Consider the following 26,157-nt stretch of genomic DNA (forward strand, 5'->3'; position numbering starts at 1 on the left):
TGACACCAGTACTCTCTTTCTTCTTAATGATGTTCCAAACAGTTGATTTTGGTTAGCCTCGGGTTTGGCCTTTCTCTGATCGTTTTTGTCCGTATTTCTCAGCCTCATAATGGCTTCCTTGACTTTCATTGGCACAACTCTGGTACTTATGCTGGCAAAGACCAAGAACAGACTCCAAAGACAATCAAAAGCCTAGAATGAATCATATATTTCAAAATGTATTGAATTCATCAGAAAAAATAAAATAAACATTTCTACATGCCGTAGGTATGAGCAATATTGCACAACTATTGCACACATATTATTGATACAGTTATATCACATTGTAGTCACAAGAATGCCAATTTTACAACAATTAACCACAAATGATAATAATATTGTAAAAAATAAAAATGATATTGGCCTGCAGCTCCAAGACTTGTCAAAACTATTTATCGAGTCTGGTTAATAAACAGCTTTGAACCTGGGTCACGGGCTAACACCCGCTCTGCCGAAGCAATAACTTCACTGGGGTAAGGTTGACACTATGTTTTCTATTTAAGGGCTTATTGTCAATTTCTTATTTAAGGCATATTGCATATTAAAAGACGCGCCAGTCTTTCTAAATTCTGTTCAGTTCCAACACTGTTCGCGGCATGATTGTACGTTCTGTACGGCTCCTACAGTGAATGCACAACATATCAACGCTCAGTCACGGAGCACGTCTTTATCGCACATACTGCCGTAACCTTGCAGTGTATAATAACTGACCGACGTTCCGCACATTTATTTCATTGTATTTTTTTTTTCCCTCAATCAGTACTTCCACAGTCGGGGTGCGCTTCCTCTATTTTTTGTATATAACGTGCAAAAAAGAAAGAAAGCTGAAAGCTGTAGACGTGAGAGAGAGAGAGAGAGAGAGAGAGAGAGAGAGAGAGAGAGAGAGAGAGAGAGAGAGAGAGAGAGAGAGAGAGAGAGAGAGAGAGAGAGAGAGAGAGAGAGAGAGAGAGAGAGAGACGCATGCCATCACATCGGTGGCTGATTTTGTTTCTCCGGGGCGGTCTGTTCTTTTTAGCGAGCCACCTGCACACAGAGCGCCGTAGTCCTGCCGCGGAACTTGCGCTGACTGGCAGACTACTTCCTGAATTACCAAACGCGCTTAACAGCGTGCATTGTATTGAAAGACCCGATGGGGGGTTATAAATGATAAATGTGAACAGTTGGTTTTTTAAAATCGTAAATTATCATTTTCATCAACTTTTCAGATGTAGCCTACTATTCCTATGCATTTGAGCAGCTGCGTCGGAGGGCTGCTGCAAGCCACAAAGAATGTTGTTATCGGAACGAGTTTTTCCTAATTATTCACAACAACGAATTCTTCATTATCTGGAGCTCTCATCTCCGGGGATGCTGGAAATGAAAACGCGAGGAGAGACGCAGTAGGCTTGAGCCTCAGAGCGTTGTATTTTTTAATTTTTTTCTTTCATCCTTTTTTTCGGTCTCTTGGGATCCTCCTATTTAGCGCATTGTTTTGCCAGATTTTGGGTGCGAGGAAGGACAGAGGTGCGCCCCAAAGTGTATTTTACGGCTGATCGGCTCGCGCAGCTCAGCTCTGGAATTCGGAGGCTCTGGTGGAGGAGTCTCGCGCAGGTTTCCACAGTCGGAAAGCTATTTCACACAGCCAAGGAAATAGACTAGCGGAAATGGGTAAGTGAATTCGATCCGAGTAATTAATGCATTATTAGATAAAAGGAAATTAAGCGACGCCATATACATACACCCATCCATATATATTTATACATATATTACTCATATATAATATCTCTGTGTGTGTTGTGTTTATATATATATATATATATATATATATGTCTCTGTGTGTGTGTCCATTTAAATGTTTTTTAATGTCGGAGCTCGGCTAATTAACACTACCACATAGATACGTGAAGAAGTGCTGTGCTCCTATCCAGCCAAGTTAGCAAATCAGAGAAGGGATTTGTGACGTGTCCCAGAAAAAAATTAACCTGCAGGGAAGAGTTATTGACTTTACTAGGTCTACAGATTATATTTCCCCGGGAATTCTTTCCACTTTGTGCGCCATGAACTACAGCACTGGTATATCGATCACAGCTTAGAGTTTAACTTTCATGGAGTGTGTACTGCCTGATTGCTTTTCACGTGAGTGAAATTAACTGATTATGTTTTACCCAGTCCTATATATGGTGCATGTAAAACATTTGAAATATATACTCTTTTCATATACTACATATGTCACATGTAGTAGACATCTGCATATCCATATACATCTACAAATCTACATATATATACACAAACACACACGCGTGCATGCGCAGACACACACGCATGCACAGACTCACAGACACACACACCCACACATACACGCACGCATATACACACACGCGCGCGCTCGCACGTACGCACAGACACACATGCACAGGCACGAGCTCACACACACGCACAGTCACACACGCACTTCTTGTTCTTAATGCAACATATTTTTGGCTTTTGGAAACATTCCTGGTGGACTGTACTTGACTGAGGCTGAGCATGTTTGATTTTCCTTCTGTCTGTGTGATTGTTATTTCCTCTTAATCCCGTGTTAATGTGGATAGATGCGTAAAGAAGTCGGCTGATTGGTGGATTAGTGAGGGGGTCCACACTGTCCTGGCTATCAGACTGGAGTCCCAAAGACCTTTCAGTAGAGGCCAATGCAGTTCTATTATCTTTACTGACGTGTGCACGTGATGATGATGTCAACTACAAAATTGAATTATATAAATGTTCAAAGGTTTAAATGGAGGGCATATTTTATTATTATTATTATTATTATTATTATTATTAGTAGTAGTAGTAGTAGTAGTAGTAGTAGTAGTAGTAGTAGTAGTAGTAGTAGTTGTTGTAGTATGCAAGTTCCCTTAACAGCACTTGCTGTGGCCATTCTGGGATTTGATCACGAACCCCTGTGGTGAGAAGCCAGAAGTACCCTTGTGATGCTCGTAGCCGATGTACTTCTGCCAAATAAATCACACAAAGTGAGACGTAGCGGGGCCATTAATTTTTACATAATGGGATCATGTTCAGCAGTGACAGAGGAGCGCGGGTTCAATACCGGATATGTTGCAGTCAATCATTGATTGATTGATTGATTGGCAGAGATGGAGAATGGGTGGAGTTATGAGCCAAGGAGCGGTGGACGTTTCCCAGTGCTGGGGGGTTGGGGGTGTGGGGGGGGGGGGGGGGGGGGGGGGGTGGGGGGGTCAGTACAACCTGCCATTGTAACAAGCCATTTTAACATTCTGTTTCCACCCAGAACAACACCGCCATATAAATTTCTGCATGTTTTTATAGGACCTTAAACTGGTTCAGTGAATACCCAGATGTACCATAGAAATGGGAAATCTCTGAATGTTCGCTGCAGTGTTTATGTGGCACTGGGGGCAGGCGTGGGGGGGGCAGCTGAGAAATTGATCAGAGTGATCCGATAAAAATAAAACACAAGGTGAATTATAAAAACTTTGACATTTCCCCTTCAGTATGGCACACACTTGACCATGCGTTTATTAGAGCATTGCTTATTATTGTAGTGTTTTAACTGTGTGATATAAGTTCTGTGTGAGTTCTGTGGCAGTTCTAACCTTATTATGTCCTCTGTGTTATAAGCCACTTTAGATACAAGCTTCTGTTAACTGAATACATAAAAGCATAAGAGAAAGATATATGAAACACTTCTAGGAAAGGGCATTTGGACATAATATCAACCGTGTACATATGTGCCAGATGCACAATATTGGCACAAACAATGTTAAATATCCACTGAATATCTCCCCCATGTTGGCCCAGTGTTGCTGTTGGCAAGACAAAACATAGTACAACAGTAATGAACAAAACAGTTAGTTTTTCTTTACCCAGTCTAAACAAAAATGATAGAATTTAGTCCTAATTTAAAATTCACCAGGTGTTTGTTAGCTAGACGTTGCTCATTTTTCTAATGCACTTAGTTTCCATGGTTTTGACAATGGTGTTTAGAGATATTTCATTGATGTGACAAGTACAAAACATTGTTCAGAAGAAAAACACTTAATGGCAACATTACTGTTGTGGCACCAATGCCATTTCTAAATAGAAAACATGTTGGCAGTTCACTGAATGAAGTACATATTTTATGTTTATTGAGAGGGCCACATGTGTTGCTTTAGTTTTTTAAATAGCGTAAATATGCAGGTATGTAAAATCTTCCTACAACCCACATATTTTCCCTTGTATTCCCATTGGCAGAGAGATGTAGCAAATGCAAAACAGGCTCATACCAAGCGTGTGGATGAGCTGCAACCAAGGGAAATCGATCCAATCAATCAGTTTAATCTTGTCTACGCTGTAGTTGAACGCAGGCAAAAGGCACGCAATCTTTGTTCAATATTTTATTTTCTTAGTGTCAGTCAGTAGAGTTACTATTTTAAAAGACGATCTTCTGAATCGTAGAGCCGTTATTTAGGAACTGTTACGCCCCCTTCCCGGCGATGTGACTAATGCTTCTAAAACCAGGACTGTGTAGGAAAAGATTTGCATTTTGTGCCTACATTCAGGTGTCGTGAAACTTGTGTGCTCAGTTTCTATCTCAGAGAGCATTTAGGCCAGGCAGACAGCAGTGGTGTGGTTCAACCAGGAAGACATTTTGAGTGAAATTATTTGAGTGCTTGCTTTTTCCTTGACACAGTGTCTGCACAGCCCCTGGTTAGAATCTTCTGCTTTGTGTGCGTGGAGGTCACATGTTCTCCCGCAGTTCAAACGCATCGGTCGAGGTGCTACCTGTTTCTGGTACAATACAAAATGTGGTTTGTTGGGTTAACATTACACTTGGTGATTAAAAACAGGCCTCTGGGCCTTCTTGGTGATCAAGCACTTTTGTATTCTTGAGAGTAGCACTGATTTTCTCCACTACTGTACGTCTCTCTGGATAAGAGCACGTGCCAGGTGATTGTGATGGAATGTAATGATATCCCATGTTTGTGTGTGTGCGTGTGTGGGTGCGCGTGTACACGTGTGCATGTGCATTACATTACATTACAGGCATTTGGCAGACGCTCTTATCCAGAGCGACGTACAACAAAGTGTATAATCATAACCAGGAACACGTATGACGAAAACCCTAGAGAGAAGTACCGTTCCAAGTGCAGGGAACAACCGCATAGTTCAACTTGGACCCTGAAGGTTAAACTGATTAACACTAACACAAACGAGAACAGCAACGCAGTCATTGGAGAAATACAAGCAGTAGATAAGACAGGTGCATTAACTAAGTCACCTATGACACAGCTACCTAGTTACAACCCTAAGCTTACAGTCAAATTAGAGATTACAGGGGGGAAGGGAGGGATGGGGAGAGGTACAGCCTGAAGAGGTGGGTCTTCAGTCGTCGTTTGAAATGGGTCAGTGTCTCAGCTGTTCTGACCTCCACGGGGAGGTCATTCCACCATTGTGGGGCCAGAACAGACAGGAATCGTGAGCGTGTGCGTGTGTGTGTGGATCTTTGCATCCAGCTGTACATCAACTTTACATCCATGCACTTGTGATGTTAAAGTAATAGTTCACGTTTTTTTTTTTTCTTTTCTTTTCAGTTTTCCTGTATGTTTTCAAAGTTGTCTTTAGTCTGTTCAAGGCTCTTCACAGGCTGCTCATTTTATAAAAATCTTAATCATCACAAAAAACTGTCTGGCCCTAATCGACAATACACAGCAATACTGGAATGGCATTTAAAAATCCTGGAACCCGGACGGTCCCTGTAATGGATTAATGGACTGCACTGATGTAATGTCCGTGTGCCCTGTGCACGTTTGTCACTCACCGCTGAGCTCAAACGGAAGCCGTGCTCGTTGAAAATGGATGGCTTGTCTTGGACTCTAAATGCTCTCCACTTACCTCGATGGCATGACTGACGTGCCTTGCACCTCCGGAAAGAGCCACAGTCTTGTTGGTCGAGTCGCAACCTTTACACCCCCGCCCCCACCCCCACCCCCACCCTCACCCCACCCCACCCCAGCAGACTGCGCACCAGGTGGGGGGAATTTTCTAATTGAAATCACTGACCTTTCGGTCCCCGACGGCTTGATAGAGTGCCTCTTTGAGGCTGAGGGCCCTTGGTTTTGACCGCTGAACGCAAAGAAAATCATCCCTGAAATAATCACTGAAGGGCAGCGGTCAATGGACACAAACAACCCTGACCCCCCAATCTTGCCCAAGTGTTCGAATGCCCCCGCCCCCCCCCACCCCCCCACCCCCCCCACCCTGCGCTGGAATTGAAGCTACAGCTTTGAGCGTTCTGTTCCACGGAGGGGTCAGGCGCATCCCCCCGAAACCCCATCGGGTCCACTGGTTTACCACAGACATACGGAGGTTTCCTGATGCGAGCGTGAGCTCGGCGCGCTTGCCTCCGGGCTCTGCAGACGGGCGGAGCGGGAGGGGGTCGGGCTGTGAGCGTTTCCACGGCAGCGCACGGAAGCGTGTCATCCAGAGTTGAGAGGAGGAACCCCGCTGCTGACTTCGGTTTCTTTAAGTTTCCTTAATTAAACGTTTAGCACGCCGCGCCAGCCTTCGTCTCCGTAGAGGGGAGGCCCGAGCTTTTTGTACTTTCCGTACACCCCACCCCACCCCACCCCCCACCCCCCCGCCCTCCCCACAGCCCCCCTCCGAGAAGGAGGTTGCACTCCCCCCACCCCCCGCCCCCCACCCCGGTTTATTACAGGCTTAATAAAGCACAACGTTTCATTTAAACAGGCACCACTGTGCGCTTCGTTAAGCAGGGGATTAGTGAGGAGAAGAGCTGTTTTTGCTTATTCTTTTGGGGGGGGGAGGGGTCCAGTCACCCGTGTCCAGGAGGGCCGGGGGTCCTGCCTACCTGTGACTGCATGGTTTTGCGCCGTAGTCGAGGCCGAAGCGGGGCGAGGCAGACACGAAGCACGCCCCCTAGTGGATGAAGGAGCCTCTGAGTGGGAGAAGGAGCCTCTGAGTGGGAGGAGCTCAGCCTCTGAGTGGGAGAAGGAGCCTCTGAGTGGGAGGAGCTCAGCCTCTGATTGGGTGAAGGAGCCTCTGAGTGGGAGAAGGAGCCTCTGATTGGGTGAAGGAGCCTCTGAGTGGGTGATGGAGACTCTGATTGGGTGAAGGAGCCTCTGAGTGGGAGAAGGAGCCTCTGATTGGGAGAAGGAGCCTCTGAGTGGGAGATGGAGACTCTGATTGGGTGAAGGAGCCTCTGAGTGGGAGATGGAGACTCTGATTGGGTGAAGGAGCCTCTGAGTGGGAGATGGAGACTCTTATTGGGTGAAGGAACCTCTGAATGGGAGATGGAGCCTCTGATTGGGTGAAGGAGCCTCTGATTGGGTGAAGGAGCCTCTGAGTGGGAGATGGAGACTCTGATTGGGTGAAGGAGCCTCTGAGTGGGAGATGGAGCCTCTGATTGGGTGAAGGAGCCTCTGAGTGGGATAAGGAGCCTCTGATTGGGTGAAGGAGCCTCTGAGTGGGAGATGGAGACTCTGATTGGGTGAAGGAGCCTCTGAGTGGGAGATGGAGACTCTGATTGGGTGAAGGAGCCTCTGAGTGGGAGATGGAGCCTCTGATTGGGTGAAGGAGCCTCTGAGTGGGAGATGGAGCCTCTGAGTGGGAGAAGGAACCTCTGAGTGGGTGAAGGAGCCTCTGAGTGGGGGATGGAGCCTCTGAGTGGGAGGAGCTTAGCCTCTGAGTGGGAGGAGCTCAGCCTCTGAGTGGGAGGAGCTCAGCCTGTGAGTGGGAGGAGCTTAGCCTCTGAGTGGGAGGAGCTCAGCCTCTGAGTGGGAGGAGCTCAGCCTCTGAGTGGGAGGAGCTCAGCCTCTGAGTGGGAGAAGGAGCCTCTGAGTGGGAGGAGCTCAGCCTCTGATTGGGTGAAGGAGCCTCTGAGTGGGAGAAGGAGCCTCTGATTGGGTGAAAGAGCCTCTGAGTGGGTGATGGAGACTCTGATTGGGTGAAGGAGCCTCTGAGTGGGAGAAGGAGCCTCTGATTGGGAGAAGGAGCCTCTGAGTGGGAGATGGAGACTCTGATTGGGTGAAGGAGCCTCTGAGTGGGAGATGGAGACTCTGATTGGGTGAAGGAGCCTCTGAGTGGGAGATGGAGACTCTTATTGGGTGAAGGAGCCTCTGAATGGGAGATGGAGCCTCTGATTGGGTGAAAGAGCCTCTGAGTGGGAGATGGAGCCTCTGATTGGGTGAAGGAGCCTCTGAGTGGGATAAGGAGCCTCTGATTGGGTGAAGGAGCCTCTGAGTGGGAGATGGAGACTCTGATTGGGTGAAGGAGCCTCTGATTGGGTGAAGGAGCCTCTGAGTGGGAGATGGAGCCTCTGATTGGGTGAAGGAGCCTCTGAGTGGGATAAGGAGCCTCTGATTGGGTGAAGGAGCCTCTGAGTGGGAGATAGAGACTCTGATTGGGTGAAGGAGCCTCTGAGTGGGAGATGGAGACTCTGATTGGGTGAAGGAGCCTCTGAGTGGGAGATGGAGCCTCTGATTGGGTGAAGGAGCCTCTGAGTGGGAGATGGAGCCTCTGAGTGGGAGAAGGAGCCTCTGAGTGGGTGAAGGAGCCTCTGAGTGGGGGATGGAGCCTCTGAGTGGGAGGAGCTCAGCCTCTGAGTGGGAGGAGCTCAGCCTCTGAGTGGGAGGAGCTTAGCCTCTGAGTGGGAGGAGCTCAGCCTCTGAGTGGGAGGAGCTCAGCCTCTGAGTGGGAGGAGCCTAGCCTCTGAGTGGGAGGAGCTCAGCCTCTGAGTGGGAGGAGTTCAGCCTCTGAGTGGGAGGAGCTCAGGCTGCCTTTCGGGTGCTCTGCCGCACGTTACTCGTCCCATACGCTGAGAAACGCCGCCGTCGGGGCTGCACGTGTATGTTCCCACCCCGCTTCATGATCACATGCGCCGTGCGCCATGATTTCAGCGCGTTATTGGCTATGATGAGACACACCAAGGAATTGAACCCGCAACCCTCCAGTCAAGTCTCGATCTTTGGCCACTATGCCTTTCTAAAAATAAAAGAAAAACATTATTGTTCTCCTTTTCTTGCTTCTGGCCTTCTGCTCTGCATATTAAATATGTACGTTTAATCTTTTTTTCATTATACTTTCATGTTTAATTCAATGAAATCGATTTATTGCTCAGAAGGTGTCTTTGTCAAATGACACAAGAAAATGGGAATACCACTCTAAATCTAATTTTTGTTATTTAATCAGTCAGCTGAATTGCTTGTGTAAAATACCCAGCTGCATGTGAAAATGTGTTCTGTGTAAGTCAGCCTTCATCAGATCCCCCTAGAATCCCCCTCTTCAGATGAGCCATAAAAATGTTAATTAGAGACACAGAATGGGGCCAGAAAAGTCGTTAGCATCCAGTGATGAAAAGGTAGTTTATTCATGTCCTTGCATCCCTTATGCACTATCCACTGAAGTCTAGTCCACACCCAACAGAACTAAAATCAGCACAAGGGATTGTGGGAAATGTAGTTACTTGCATTTCACATGCCAGAAGCAGCAAGCAAAATAGCTAGGAAGCAGCACCCTTGAAAAATACATTTTTTTAAGAGGCTGAAAAATATATATATTTTTGAAGTTTCATACAATGCAACTATCAAAAGAAATTTGCATTCAGCTGATGTTTTGCTTAGAATAAATTGCCCGAACAAGTCTTTCGTAGGTTTAAAAGCCCAGTAGTGATTTATTACAGGGTTAATGATCCAAGCTTTTCTTTCAGTACATCTCCGTCTCAAACCGTACTCACCTGTGTGTGTGTGTGTGTGTGTGTGTGTGTGCGTGTGCGTCTGTTTGTGTGTATAGGTGCAGCAGTGTGTGGTTTGACTACGAATCTGTATTTTAAGAATACTCAAGCAGGTGTGTGTACTCAACAGTATGCACACGTACACAAGCTGGTGTGTGTACTCAACAGTATGCACACATATGCAAGCAGGTGTGTGTACTCAACAGTATGCACATATATGCAAGCAGATGTGTGTACTCAACAGTATGCACACGTACGCAAGCAGCTGTGTGTACTCAACAGTATGCACATGCATGCACATGGGCGTGTGTGTGTGTATGTATGTTTGTGCATGTCAGTGAAGGTGTGTGTGTGTCCCTGTGCTTGTGAGTGAAGGTGTGTGTGTGTGTGTGTGTGTGCACGCATGTGTGTGTGTGTCTCCGTGCTTGTATGTGTGTCTGTGTTTGCGTGTCTCTGTGCACATAAGTGAAGGTGTATGTGTGTGTGTGTCTCTGTGCTTGTGAGTAAAGGTGTGTGTTTGTGTATGTGAGTGAAGATGTGTGTGTGTGTGTGTGTGTGTGTGCACGTGCTTGTGAGTGAAGGTGTGTGTGTGTCCCTGTGCTTGTGAGTGTGTGTGTGTGTGTGTCTGTGTGCACGCGCGCGCATGTTTGTGTGTGTGTGTATATCTCTGCATGTGAGTGAACATGTGTGTGTGTGTGTGTCTGTGCTTATGAGGGAAGGTGTGCATGCGTGTGTGTGTGTGTGTGTGTGTGTATGCATGTGTATGTGTGTGTATGTACAGGAGTGAATTGTCTCTCATTTCACAGTAAGCCACAGGCTGTATCTGAATGCATTTTCCCCTAAATGTTGTAGTTGCTTTAGATTTTAGCTCAGGCTGCAGTCACATGGTCCGGGCCTGTGGCCTGATAACAGCCCAGGGAGCGAGGACACATAATGGCCACACTGTCAGCCTAACAGAACACTGGAGCTTTCAGCTGAAATATCAGCCTGTCACTCCAACCCAAAGAGGAGACCGCTGACCGCGTCAAGACCTGAGCAATCTCAGCGGCCTCCCCGAGATACCGCTACCTGGAAGCGAGGCCGTTTAATTCCGCGACCTTAAAGTGAACTAACCGCGGATTAGTTATGTAGCATCAATGTATTTTACAGGGGCAAAAAAACTTAATGCATTTTTCATAACTGCATTCATTTCACTGCTGCAATGGAGTAGCATCGTTTTATAAAACAGCGGATGAGCGTAGCACCTTGTCTAATGGCTGCCATGATTAATGTATGGGGCCGTTGTCGTACGGCTCGCTCGCATAATTGTTGCGAAGCCACGTTGAATATTTATTCATTTGCCAGAAGCCTGTTTAATTGGCATTTTGTGTCTTGCGTCTGCCGTGAAAGAGCTAACGACCAGGCTAATTTGTGCGTTTTCCAGAGCGCAGACGGGTGGCGAACTCTGCGGCACACTGCAGCTTCTCCTTCCGGTTGTGTTGCGCTTTAAAGCGGAGGGAAAGTCGCAGAGCACGTCCTGGTTACTGCATGGCAGAGCTACATTACGAGGTTTATGCTTTGCGCACAACTGTTAAATTCATGGTGTGGCAAATTTACTGCAGCGTATAACCCGTTTTTTTTTTGTTTCTTTTTTTTTTTTTTTTTTTTTTTTAAAGAGATGTTTTATTTGGGGGGTTGTGTCTTGCTGTGCTTCCTGCTTTATTTATATATAAAGCTGTGTTCTTCGTTAGGTTTCCAGTGTAAAACCTTATAAAACCTCAGCTCTGTCGTAGCTGCTGGGTGAGACTTTACCCATAATGCTAAATGAGTTTCCTGTTCAGGGTCACTGTTGGTTCATTGGCAGTCTGGACCTTAATCCATTCTGGATCTGTGGTTTCTATCAGATATTAAAGTTACTGTTCTATGTTTTCCACTGCAGGTACATTTTTTAATGGGTTAGCTGTGCTAAAACAGGATAAGAAAGGTGAAGGTGAGGCAGTTTAACACGTTTCTGAATATCCAGATTTGTACTATACCATGTCAGGAGAATGAAAAGCAGTTAATTTTCTATCCTGTTTAACAGTCAGATCTGTTTCCTTCCATAACGAGTGCAGGTGTGTGTGCGTGTGTGTGTATATCTGTATGTATGTTTGTGTGTGTGTGTACATGCATGTGTGCGTGTGTGTGCATGTATACACGCACGTGTATGAGTCTGTGTATATATATCCGTGTGTGTGTGTGTATGCATGTTTGTTCATGTGTGTATATATCCATCTGTGTGTGTGTATCCATCTCTGTGTCTGTGTGTGTGTGTGTATGCGTTTGTGTATCCATCTGTGTGTGTGTGTGTGTATCCATGTGTGTGTCAATGTGTGTGTTTGCGTGTGTGTGTGTATCCGTCTGTGTGTGTGTTTGTGTGTGTACCCATCTCTGTGTGTGTGTGTATCCATGTGTGTGTTTGCGTGTGTGTGTGTATCCGTCTGTGTATGTGTGTGTCCCCATCTGTGTGTGCATACATGTGTGTGTGTGCTTTTGTTTGTGCATACATCTGTGTGTGTGTGTGTGTGTATCTGTGTGTGCGTTTGTGTGCGCATACATTGTGTGTGTGTGTGTGTTAGGGCTGTCAAAAAATATTCAAAGTTTGAAAACTATTCGAGAATCTTTCTTTTTTTAAAGTTCGAACCTAAATTTGAGCATTTGAATATGTGATGTTCTGTGCAAGGACCCAAACGCAGACCAGGGAAATCCAAAAAACGTTGTCTTTATTCAGTCCGAGGTTCGAAGCCAGGTAATCAGAGAAAGGACGGTGCCGAATCGAGTTTCCAAAAGAATTGTGATAAACAGGCAAAAAATCAAAAACCAGGAGATCAGAGCGGCGAAGGTACAAAGGGACAGGCAAAAGAGAAGTCAAAGCAAAGCAAAGGTCAAACCAGAAGCAAACAAACCAAAAAGGGGCAGGCAAACTCGAAGTCGTTCAGAAGGGGTGTCTCAGGAATCTCGATAAACAAAGGCTTACTAAATATCGGCACAATGAATTCGATCAACATTCTGACCGTGAGCTGGTGGAAAAGACTGACATTTATACACTGGGGAAGGTAACAATCAAGGAGGGGTAAGTGAGTGAGGGCGGAGTAACAAACAACATCCAGGTGAAGAACATTAGGATAACTAATAAAATGACAGGGGACTGACAAAACGCGGACTGGAATCACATAGACAACAATGATAATAGACGGCATGGGTTAAGCAGGTAAAAACGCGTGCAGAGAGAGAGAGGTGCAGTCAGAGCAAGAGACAGGTGCAGGCAATTGCAGAACTCAGCGTTAGAGCAGGCTAGAAAGAAAAGGGGCGGAGCTACAGCGCAGCATGGAAAAGGGGAGACTGGTTAATGTATTAGTATAGTGATCTAAACTATCAAAAACCCAAAACTAGTGTGTGTTAGTCCATTAGTAATATTCACATGTTAGTATATTAATGAGGTTAGTACTTTACAATCTATAAATTAGTAAGGATTAGTAGAAATTAGTAAAACTAGAAATAAGTAGGAAGTAAGTAAAAACGAGACTGGAAGGAAGGGGGGGGAAACCACGAAAACCCGGAACCACCCGAATAGTGAAATCACACAAATACAGGGGAGTGAAGCAGCTCAGGGAACACAGACACAGAGACAGTACTGGGGAGACAAGTGACCGGGAAATACAGACTACAACAGAATATTAGTTTTGGATCCCACGTATTGTAATTAACATGCAGGCTTTAATTTCATGTGGCGAATCATGTTCATGCATGCAAAGTTCATTTCCTGTGCTAACGTTACTTCCTCTGTCAACAAAAAATGTTCTGCCCTGGACCCTGACAAAGTGGATCATCTGGTTTTCCTTGCCAATAACCAATAACCAATAACGGTGATACTTTCAGCTCCATGGACACCGAACGTTACTGGTCAGCTAGCCTCGCGAGCCAGTCTCTTTTTTCACTTTGTTTAACAGATCTGGTCAGTTAACAATTCAGGCTAAATAACGTTTCCATGGCAGGCTATGTTTCCTTTATTTTCTGAAGATTTTGATCAAATTGGATGATGAAAGAAGTTCAAAACGAAGTAATTTATGTTGTTTTAGGCTACAGGTATTAGCCGTTTGAATAGTTTTTGTGTTAAGAAATAAACAGGGATTTCCTATAAACAATCATTTCCCTATGATTAATAAATGCCGATTTGTGGCAAATTACATCCACGAGAAAGTGCTTTATTCATTTGCGCAGCCTATAGAAACTGAAGGGGGCTCATTTATAAAATGAACCTGCGTGCTTACGTCAAGTGAAGACCCGACGTAGATCACGACCGTTTCCACGGTCAAATCGAGTCATGTTGAAATTTTATAAATCACTACTTTGACGTGATTTCTACGCACGCGCCACACAGTTGATCTAAATTACATTTTATAAATGAGGCCCTAGATGTAGTAACCTAGTATTAAAGTTCACCGATGTCCTCTATTCTACTGCCCGCTTGTAGGCCAGTTTAGGAGGAGCGTCACGTGCATATTGCGCCTGACAATAAGCATCTTATTTTTGTGAATTATAGGCAAATTATATTCAAATATATTCGAACTCTAACTAATTACAAAAGCTAATATTCAAACTCAATTTCATGGCACTTTTGACAGCCTTAGTGTGTGTGTACGTGCGTGTGTGCGTACGTGTGTGTATGTCTGTGTGAGTGTGTGTGTGTGTGTGTGTGTGTGTGTGTGTGTGTGTATGTGTGTGTACGTGTGTGTATGTCTGTGTGTGTGTGTGTAGCTGTCTGTGTGTGTGTGTGTGTGTGTGTGTGGGTGAATGCGCCTGCCTGTGTGTGTGTGTGTGTGTGTGTACGTGCGTGTGTGCATACGTATGTATATGTCTGTGTGTGTATGTGTGTATGTACATGCGTGTGTGTGTACGTGTGTGTATGTCTGTGTGTGTGTGTGTAGCTGTCTGTGTGTGTGTGTGTGTGTGGGTGAATGCGCCTGCCTGTGTGTGTGTGTGTGTGTGTGTGTACGTGCGTGTGTGCATACGTATATATATGTCTGTGTGTGTATGTGTGTGTGTGTACGTGCGTGTGTGCGTACGTGTGTGTATGTGTGTGTGTGTGTGTGTGTGTGTGTGTGTGGGCGGGCGAATGCACCTGCCTGTGTGTGTATGTGTGCGAATGCACCTGCCTGTGTGTGTGTGTGTGTGTGTATATCTGTGTGTGTGTGTGTGTGTGTGTGTGTGTGGGGGGGGGAATGCGCCTGCCTGTGTGTGTGTGTGTGTATGTCTGTGTGTGTGTGTGTGTGTGTGTGTGTGGGCGAATGCGCCTGCCTGTGTGTGTGCGTGTGTGTGTGTGTGTGTGGGCGAATGTGCCTGCCTGTGTGTGTGTGTGTGTGTGTGTGTGTATATATATGTGTATGTGTGTGTGTGTGTGTGTGTGTGTGTGGGCGAATGCGCCTGCCTGTGTGTGTGTGTGTGTGTGTGTATATATATGTGTGTGTGTGTGTGTGTGTGTGTGTGTGTGTGTGGGCGAATGCGCCTGCCTGTGTGTGTGTGTGTGTGTGTGTATATATATGTGTCTGTGTGTGTGTGTGTGTGTGTGTGTGTGGGCGAATGCGCCTGCCTGTGTGTGTGCGTGTGCGTGTGTGTGTGTGGGCGAATGTGCCTGCCTGTGTGTGTGTGTGTGTGTGTGTGTGTATATATATGTGTATGTGTGTGTGTGTGTGTGTGTGTGTGTGGGCGAATGCGCCTGCCTGTGTGTGTGTGTGTGTGTGTGTATATATATGTGTGTGTGTGTGTGTGTGTGTGTGTGTGGGCGAATGCGCCTGCCTGTGTGTGTGTGTGTGTGTGTTTCTAGGTAGACAGCTAAGGGTGCATCTCTGCATTGGTCAGAGCACGGGGCAGCCAGTGATGGAAATGGAGTTAAGGCCTTATGTTCTCCTGTAGCAGTCAGAAACACCCACACACACGGCAGGGCACAATGTGTAGTAAACATTCTTTATGGAAACCCTGCGATGGATACGCTCAGAATGGACAGGCTGAGAAAAACACCAGGCTTCAGTCATTAGACACCCGGAACTGAAATTAAGTGCGCTGTCCTAACAGGGCTTTCTCAAACTTTCTGAGATCGTGACTCATTTATTGAGTGGGAAAATGTCGATCTTCACATGGTCAGATATGGCATTAGTCAACACATTACTGGCTCAAATTATGCAAACACTGCTTAAAGAAGACATTTAGTACTTTTATCTGTGCCCTTTCTTCTGTTGTTGTTCCTCTGAGCCATTTCCATCTGTAAAAATGGATTTGAAACAGTTATCTTATTGACCATGAGTGGTAACAACCTTATGTGACCACCAGTAATTTGAAGTTTATAAGCAAAAAAAAAAACTGTCTTCCTTGCGTGGGTATTATAATTTTATCCAAGAAAATACTGGAAAAAGAAATACGTGTTCAAGCTGATTATTAAATTTCCAACAGTCAAATGCATCGGACTGCTTAATTATGCCAGTATGAACTAATAAATACATAGAGAAAGGTGTAATGATTATTACTTGTTTAACACAAATGCTAATTATATCTTCATTTTCATTTTATGTTGAAATTACATTGATTACATATTACTGTTATTATGCTAAAAAGATAAATTGTTGCAAAATATTTTGTTCATCGTGAAAATGTGTTTATAAATGCAGTGTTTCTATAATTTGTGCTAGTTCTGTAGTTAGTTCGTTGAGTCTTTATTATCCTCATGGGGCAATTTGTTCTGCAACATAGTATGACAATAAATGACAATAAATAACAATAAATAAAAACCCACGAGAACAGATATTAATTTAAAAATGAATGAATGAATAAATAAATAAATAAATAAATAAATAAAAACATATTACTATAACTTGTTAAGAAAGCCAATGACAGGTGGGACAGAAGAGTGTTTAGTCCTGTTTGTTTTTAATATCGGGAGCCTGTATTTACACTCTGCTGGGAATCCCTCAGAATGGACTGGGCCAGCTGTATGCACTTGCAACTGGTGTAAAAGATCGCATCGAAAAAGAAAGAGGGGAAAAAAAGGAGAGAAAAAGAAAAAACAGCAGAACAATTAATCTATAATACACAGTGCCAGAGCTTGACAAATAAGTAAGCCATTTCAAACGGGTAAATAGTTACCAAGATAATTACGAGGTATATAATTACGCTCGACTTCAAACCACCAAGATCCAAAGGGATAAGAATGTGACTGAAGGAGTGTGTCAAACAGAGCTCGGTAGGCCAAACCTTGTTGATTCACAAGCTTTATTACTGACCAATATTGAGCTTTTAGTTTGGATTAGATCCCTAAAGTGCACAATCCATGATTGTTTGAGTAATCCAAGATAACAATATGTTTTTTTTAGCAGCCATTAAACCAACAAGAATGATTTTCTTTTAGCGTATGGTCAGGGAAAGACAAGTGTCATCACTTAACAGGAGTATGTGAGGACCCATTTGCATGAGAAACCCCAGAACTTTACGACGAACATCTGCCACATGAAACCAGTGTAACAATGTAACTATACAAAGGACTGTTTGGGGCCTCTGGCTCCCTGACCACGAGACTGAACCTCTGCTGAGTCACGTTCATCATTCACTTTTTCACGTCAACCAAGGCATAATTAAGAGCCTGTCCCCTTCCTCTTGTGACCCTGCGATAAACTGTCTGCTTGATCAGTTAGGCATCAGCTTGGGACAGGAACACCCCTTTTAGGGGGAATAGGGAACCCGATTTAACAAGCTTAAACAATAACGCAGTAATCAATGGTTTATCTATCCATGAATTATTGACCGCTCCAATACCACAAGCCGATCAAATGTCTGCGCCCAAAATAATGCACCAATCACGTAACAGTGATAACACATGGAATTCCGTCACGCCAGTGACTCTGAGAGAATGAAAACTCGTAAAAATATTAACTACTTCTCTGTGAGGTAAATCATTGCCTAACCGAACAGATGCATCTCCTTAAGAACATTGTCAAACTTCCCAGCCCGCACCTCACTCAAGACCTGCCTGAATTCCGTCTGCGTAATATACCAAGCTGGTGTATTTCCCATCGACAGCTGTCTTGAGGAACAAGTATCTACAGATTTTTCCTCCGTATCTCCCTTGCGGCCGGGCCCAAGTGGAAGATTTGTGCACATCCCAAGTCATCTTGACTGGAACCCCTTGTGACCCCGACGTCACTGGAGAAGTCTCCCAAGTCTCTGCGCACCTGCCACAGACCTTTGGTCCAGCGGACGAGCTGACTAAGCATCACCTAACGGAATTAAGCACTGGCCTCCCCTTTCATTGCCGTTAAGTACTGCGACGCATTTTATTTAAACACTGACGTCGATTGATAGGAGGGTGGCACGGTGGTGCAGTGGGTAGCACTGTTGCCTCACAGCAAGAAGGTTGTGGGTTCGGCTTGGGGCCTTTCTGTTTGTTCTCCCCGGGTCTGCATGGGTTCCCTCCGGGTACTCCGGTTTCCTCCCACAGTCCAAATACATGCAGGCAGGCTAATAGGAGACTCTAAATTGCCCATAGGTATGAGTGTGTGAATCAAGGGTGTGTGTGCCCTGTGATAGATGCAATGCATGCTGGGATAGGCTCCAGCACCCACTGTGACCCTGCCCAGGATAAGTGGGTCTAGATGATGTATCAAACTATAGGATGGCATGAAACTTGTAATACCCAATTAGGTTATTTTACTGCTGTCTGTTGTTATGTTGTGTTTGCTATGCGTGAGTTGGTCTGTAATAGCAAATTCCATGACTTTGTTGTTTTGCATTGTTAAAACTTCATTATGAGACTGATTAAACAAACAAATCTAATATAGAGTAGCATGTTACTAACCCATAATACGAATTAACCTTAATTAAATGGTAATACTGTTAACTTTTGTGTTTAGCTGTCGCATAATTATAATTTCCTCTGATTAAGAATAATTTGATGATTCTTCATATTATGCAAATTATTGTTATCAATTAGCCTATTCACATATTCATTATCATAGCCAATAAAAATCCTTTATTTCCAAACCATTGTCGAGTCCATGTTATTTCATTAAGTTGGGCTCTGCAGAAAAGTAGTACCGAAATCTAATTGGCTGTTGAACTCCATTGTTCTGAATATACCTGACCAAACCTCACTGCACCAGGATAGAAGTTCCTTCCAGAAAAGGAAGAGTGCATTCCCAAAACATATGCCTGTAGGTCCCTGTGGCATCTGTATGACATACATATCATACAGGACTGGAGATTAGATTCATCTTGTTACGCCTATAAGGGGTGGCATGTGTATCAGTTTGTAATGAATAAGCTGCAATGTGTAGTTTTTAGAAGCTGTGCGGACATTTGACCAGATGACATCCCAATCCGGTTTCATACCCCAGATTATCCGTTTCACAATCCCTCACTTTAGTCACTCCCAGTGCGGCTCGCTTGGCTGGAACTGAGTGGTCGTAAACGGCAGATGCCATGCCGTGAGTGGAGAATGCAGGATGAACCCGTCCAACAGGACAGAACTAACAGATGCACTCTAAGGGACTCCATAAACTGAAAGGAAGAATCTCGGCTAAAGGTCTAAAAACCTAGGTGAAGAATATGTTCTTCTCTGGTCATGGAATTTGAGAGGTCTTTTTGCGTCAAAAATATCTCTTAAAGTACTGATACACCTGTTTGCCCATCGAGGATATCCAACAGGCTGGGAGTTCTTCAGCATATTGTAATTGTGCCGTAGCGGGGAAGATTTGCAAAGCTTATCTGGGTAAACAATATATTTCCCAGTACAGTGCCATGCCGAATGCAACAGAAGTTTTAGACACGAGTATCAAACGAAAACTGGATTGTTTGAAGTGAGATTATTGTTACATCACCCACCAGTCTGTCCACACACACAGTTTGGTAAGCCAATACCTTAAGCCAAATTAGAAATGCTTTTTAATATTGGCACCTAAATTACAAATTCAGTGCCTTTCAGTGACCCATCAAATACTTATACTGGCACACGGTGATTCATTTGTAAATCAGGAGGTGCTGGAACAGAAAGTGCTTGTGTGAGGAAGGTGATGCTTTGTGGTGGTCCTGGAACAGATAAAAAACCAGGCGGATTGGGACTGTGTTTGTGGGGGGGGGGCACTGAGGGTGGCGAGGTAGATCGTAGATGTGGGTAAGTGTGGTGGTCAGGGTCGGTGGGGGGTTTTTGGGGAGCGATTGCGAAGTGGTGCCCAGTCCTGTGCTGGAGTGGTGCTGGATCCACACTAACAGGAAACAGGTCCCGAGGACAGTCTAAAACTGGGAGCTTCCAGATCTCGTTCTGGCAGGTTCCACCCCAAATAAAGCGCCGCCCGCGTAGCCTGGAGGACTGCGGGGACTGCCGGCTCACTCCGAAAGCATCCCATAAACTTCATACCCAGGCTAACGATGTTTCTAATATAATAAAGAACACACAGGGCTGTGTTTTCAAATTTTCTGGCTGTTGAAGGTAGCAGTTTGACTTTAAATTTACCCGAAATTTAGCTCATTATGCCATCGAAACGGGCTCTGCACACAAACAGCTGTTAGAATCAAACTGCTTTGCATTTCTGGCTCTTTTGAATTTGCACTGGTGCGGCCGTAGGTGGCTTCAAACCGAATAAAATGAGGTGTACGGTAGGTGGGCGAGAGAGGAGAATTTCCTGCTTCGTCTCAGCTCGCAGCTCGTGTGCAATAGGCCCTGGATGGGTCCCTCTGGTGAACAGGCAATGTAGCAGCCTGGTGATAAGCATTTAATTTAGGGTGTTTATCACGGGAGTCAATCTGTTAATGAATAGGTTAAACTGCATGTCCCTCAACAATGGAACTGTCACTGGGATCCGCACAGCCAATCACTCACAGGGATCCCACAGGAAAATGTTAATGAGATGCCCAACATAACCCACAGATGATAGGGTATCGCCTGAGCAATTATAAATAATAATAATAATAATAATAATAATAATACAAACACACACACATACACGCACAGGCGCACACACACACACACACACACACATACAAACACACCCACACACACACACACACACACACACACACACACGTTCGTATTGCTATACTTGTGAGGACTTACATTCATTCCGTAACCTCTAACCCTAACCCCAACCCTAACCCTAACCCCAACCACTACATGCCTAACCTTAACCCTAACCTTAACCTAATTGTAACCCTAACCCTAAGTCCTAACCCTAAAACAGCCTCTTGAAATTGTGGAGACCAGCAAAAGGTCCCCACCTTGTGTAATTTTCCTCATCTTTCTATCCTTGTGGTGGGGACATTTAGTTCTCACAAAGATAGTAATACCTGCCCACTCACACACACCCACACACACACGCACACACACACACACACACACACACACACACACACACACATGACTTTGGCTTAAACAAGCAATGCATGTTCATGAGGCACTTCAGACTGATTGGGGACTCAGTAGAGGCGTATTGTTGCTCAGATCTATCAGGGGAAGCATAAGCTTGGCGGATCCACATAATGCTTTTCACTGCTACGCAAGCCGCTTTTCTTGGCTCATTCTAAAGAGGCACACACATAATGCAATCTTTCTTGTAATCGAAATAATTCAACCCAATTTGTTGGTTAGAAGGTAAGTTGTTATAGCTTATGTGGGGAGGGGAGGGGAGCGGGGGGCTTATGGGCAATTCAATCTGTGGGAGATCCATGACCCATGCAGTCAGCTGTCATGTGTTCATGTGTACCCACAATGCACCTGCAAGGCTGCTCACGGACAGTCCTCCCACAAAGTGACCAGCAACTGGAACAACAGCTGCGCAGCAAACATTCCCAACGGGGAGTTTTAAGTATGGGTTTTAAAAGCAATACTGTAAGTCCTTTAAAACCAACAAGGGAAGGCCGAAATAGATTTATGCCATCATGTGAAAAATAAATAATCACTGCTGCTGAGTGATTCTTGTTTATCGTATACTTTCATGCATTAGCCACACAAGTTTGTATCGAACCATATTTAATGATTGCCACTCTCCATTTGTGCAATCTGTGTTTAGTTTTCACATACTGTGAATCTGCAAACTACTGCAAAACATTAGTGCAATTTGTCTCCACATCGCTGTAATTTTATGCTAAATGATAAGCTTTACCACCATCCAATTTACAACTTTACAACTTTCTTAGTCATGGATTGATTGCGATCGCACAAAAAGATGTCATTTGGCGAGCTGGGTAGACGTATAATCAACATCTCTTGTGGTTTTTATCCAAAAAAGTTTAAAATAGCTGTTACCACCAGTTATTGCTGGATGAACTATCAGTGAAGCCATCCACCATCTTAGCGTGAAAGAGTGATTCCTGCTCTTAATTCGCGTCACGTTGACGACCGACGATGTCTGTCGGATCTATGCGAGCTGTGGCGAGACGCTTCGTCTGCCCAACTTTCAAAGGGTACTCGAGGAAACGGACTTTATGAGCACGCGCTGGCGTGGGATTTGTTTGGCTACGCGGCGGCACGGAGGCGCCGGCCACGTCATCGACGCGGCGAGAGCTAATTAGCGCGGCCGCCTCGGGGATCCTTCTCGGAGGGAAACGAGCCGAAATGAGAACTGCTCGAGAGGGGGATTTTACGCCCGTTCGGGGAATTTTTCTTGCCGTGAAGGAAGGTTTTCCATTAACCTCCCCCTTGAAGAGGCCTGTGGAGGCTTCAAAATGGCGGCGGAGCTGATGTACGCTGCAGGGGAATTAGCAGGGGAGCACTTGGCGGCTACGCTTTGAGATGGGTTAAACGTACCGGCGAGACCACCCTTTGGCTAAATTGATGACTCCATAAATCGCTGTGCACACATGATCGCTTCTTTAGTTTGTGTACCCACACAGACATTGGAGGGGAGGTGCGTGTGTTGCATTTATTATTATTATTATTATTATTATTATTATTATTATTATTATTATTATTATTGTGACTATGCTAGAGAAGGCTAGTGTCAAACTTTCTAAAAAATTGATTATGTTTGAAAGTTAAATAGCTTATATAATTATATAGTGGCCCAAGGAACTACAGTCTTCCCACATACATTTCACACATTCACAGATTTTTAGACCTTCTCATTACATAGAAAAGTATCAGAGGTTTTTTAAAGTTTTATAACACAAGCAGTGATGTTGAGGGCTTCAGTGCATTGTGGCTACTGGTAACAGCAGGGACATCATCCCCGTAGGTTCACAGGTATTTTTCGTTCCCTTATACTGTTTACTAGTGTAATTAGAGTACTGCCATTACATTTTACTGGCTTAATTAAATAATCAGTCTCTATTATCCATTACTATCCATTCGCATTGACTCTGAAGTACCCATTGAACACGACAGTTCTAGGATTTATTTATTTATTTATTTACGCATTGGTTCATTCAATTTAGCTACAGTCGGTCCCCACTGGGGTGTTATCACAATTGAAACCCCCAACAATGGCTGTTCTGCTGTGTATATAGATACACATATTACATATAGCTGTTATTATGTGTAAAAAAAAGTCCAGGACTCTTGCTAATAGATGTAAAAGCACTTGGACGAAGTGGACTGGATATAATATGAGAACTGTACAAGTCACCATGGCAACAACCTGCCTGTATAAACTGTACGTGTAACCAACCCAGACAGAATCTGACAAACTGGACAGACAAAGAGATATATTATATAAACAGATATATAGATAAACCATCATTTCAATGAGAAACTTTCTGTTTCACCAATATTGCCACATCAATATTGCATTGATCTCAATAGACATCTATCTAGCTCTAGAATATGTATTCTTTAATTCATATGCAAAAATAAACCAAGGTTCATTTATATTAATTTAAATTCATTTCATTATTTCAGAGGAGCATGTACACCCCATGCTGTGTTTATGCTGGTTTGCATGTCTATCATTTTTTTTATTTTATTGCTATTATCTTTTTTTTTTAAATGGGAACGCTTGACAAATTCCAGCAAAGAGTTGCTTTCGAATGGCCGACAAAGTGGTAAATACACCGTGGGAAACTCAGGAAAGTTCCACGATACCCCAGTTAACCAGCTGTGATGTATCACTGCCTTCACCGTACTGTTGCTGGACAGTAGCAACAGTGTACCAGGTTAACGGGAAAGATATCCATATGACTTTCGTTATTTATCTACCATGCTGCGTTTGAGCTGAGTTGGCATGTCTGGTGAGGGCTTGGGGCTTATTACATTTTTGGGTGATTTATGTAATTTTTTATGCCTCTAACGTCAAGACGCTGCAGAGTTCATCCCTGGCTTCCTTTATTTGCATCTCGCAGTAAGCGATCTGATTGGTCCAGCTTCTCGACACCTCGGCTGACGTGTGGGTTGTTCACGTGATGAACTTACCAGCTGCTGATGACAGCCCGAATGCTGGCACCTGGGGCGCGTCCCGTTACTTTTCACCCCTCACCTCCTCCCCTCCGCTCCCCCACTGCCACCTGTCTCCTGTGTGGAAGTATGCAGAGGAAAGGGGGGGAGGGGGGGAGGAGTGGAGAAAAGGGGAGAACGAGGAGGCGCGAAGAAAATTGGAACAGCTTATCTGCTTCTCCATCATCAAAGGTGATGGTGACTACCGACAAACTGTTTGGTTGCCGAGCCCACAAATAGTCCCCATAGCTAATCACAGATCTTACTCGTGGTCAGCCCATTGAAAGCTGCAAGTACAAGTAATTGCTACAGTAGCCTTCAAATATAAACTTGACACTGCGGTTTGTGTCAAGACACTAATTAATATTTAACCAGAAACATTAAATCTTATTGTATACTAGCATAACAATTAACTGTAATTCCAGGATCCTGATGTGCCCGATGTCTGAACATACAGAGAGAAAATTCACATAACTATATTGTGATAGCCTGCATTGCCAGTTGTTTCCATCTCACATCGACTAATTCAGAAGCATTTCTGTAGAGTAGTGAAACAGATGACGGTTCTTATTATGTGTTATTCTTTCCCAATGTTCAGTGTTCACTCTGAAAAAAAAAAAAAAGATTTCCCACTGTGACATCAAATTTGTTGGTAATAAATACATCAATTGGGAAATGTCGGTGGAATAGATTAACTGCATATGAACACTGAAATTATGGTAGCTGACATGCGTATTTATGTTTAAAGTCACACCCGTTTGTCTAACATTCATGTGCCAGCAAATAAATAAGCCTGCTTGCCCGTCTTCAGAGGTGGGTAACCCAGCTTCAAAGAGTAGAAGCACTAACTACGTATTTGCTCCACCAGCATGCGCTAAACCAGCTGATTACAATAATTAGTTCTCCTACCTGGCTGAAGAGTTGTGCTAATTAGAGTCAGCTGGTTTAGTGCATGTTGGTGGAGGAAATACATGGTTAGTGCTTCTACTCTTTGAAGCCGGGTTACCCACCTCTGCCCATCTTAAATGGCAAAATTTGTCTGTTGAATGTTGTGAACTGTGTGTAGGTTTGGTCAGAGTAATGTTTGCTGTGGGAACTGGACCTAATGTGTTCATGGCTGTGAATAACTGTTATAAAATGAATATTGTACCTTATCGGACCTGTGTTTTGTAGTCATTCTAATGACTGTCAGTATGCACTTATTGTACGTCGCTTTGGATAAAAGCATCTGCCAAATAAATGTAATGTAATGTCTGTAGGATGTGAGCCACTAAAAGGAACTGACATTTTGTTATCCGTTTTAGGCAATCTTGCTTTCGGTTAGGACGCTATGTGTGATAACCCACTGAACCGCACTTAGATTTGGTTAAATATCTTGCTAAATTGGGGAAAATGCTATTTTTATGCCATCACCCTATGTTTGGAATGTGTCAGACTCTGTGGGATGGTCTTTCAGTCCCTGTGGGTGTGAGCACGATGATGTCACCTAGAAATGTGACAAGACTTCCGCTGTAGCGTACATCGATGTACCCGTCGCCGCCGGAGGTGTGAAACGGGGTTTGAAGCCGCTTCGCTTGTCTCCTCCAATATTGGGACACTGGAGGAAGGGGCACGGAGGAGTGGAGGTGGTAGTGGAGGAAAGGAGGATGCATTTTTCGAGTATTGGGACGCACCCTTAGTATATAAAACTTAGTCACGTGCTATTTTTTCCAACTTAACAAGTTGATGGGACCATCCTGTAGCATCTGTCAGTCACAGGTCACAGGCATTCAGTCAGCAGTGCTGTCCATGTATGAGGCACATGATTGGCTGTAGCATCTGTCAGTCACAGGTCACAGGCATTCAGTCAGCAGCACTGTCCATGTTTCAGGCATGTGATTGGCTGTAGCATATGTCATTCACAGGTCACAGGCATCCAGTCAGCAGTGCTGTCCATGTTTCAGGCATGTGATTGGCTGTAGCATAT

At 44.5% G+C, this 26,157-nt stretch overlaps 1 protein-coding gene across 2 annotated transcripts in view; it reads left to right on the forward strand.

Moving 5' to 3' along the window:
• The first annotated feature begins 979 nt into the window (after positions 1-979).
• LOC118212256 (leucine-rich repeat transmembrane neuronal protein 4-like) overlaps positions 980-26,157 on the forward strand; it is a 57,561-nt gene continuing 32,383 nt past the window's right edge. For both annotated transcript variants that reach the window (XM_035389967.1, XM_035389968.1), the window contains exon 1: positions 980-1,686. In XM_035389967.1, coding sequence (XP_035245858.1) covers positions 1,683-1,686 — 4 coding nt within the window. In that variant the 5' untranslated portion in view covers positions 980-1,682. The remainder of the gene's footprint in view (positions 1,687-26,157) is intronic.

The sequence above is a fragment of the Anguilla anguilla genome, chromosome 14 (assembly GCF_013347855.1).
Source record: "Anguilla anguilla isolate fAngAng1 chromosome 14, fAngAng1.pri, whole genome shotgun sequence".
NCBI lineage: Eukaryota > Metazoa > Chordata > Actinopteri > Anguilliformes > Anguillidae > Anguilla > Anguilla anguilla.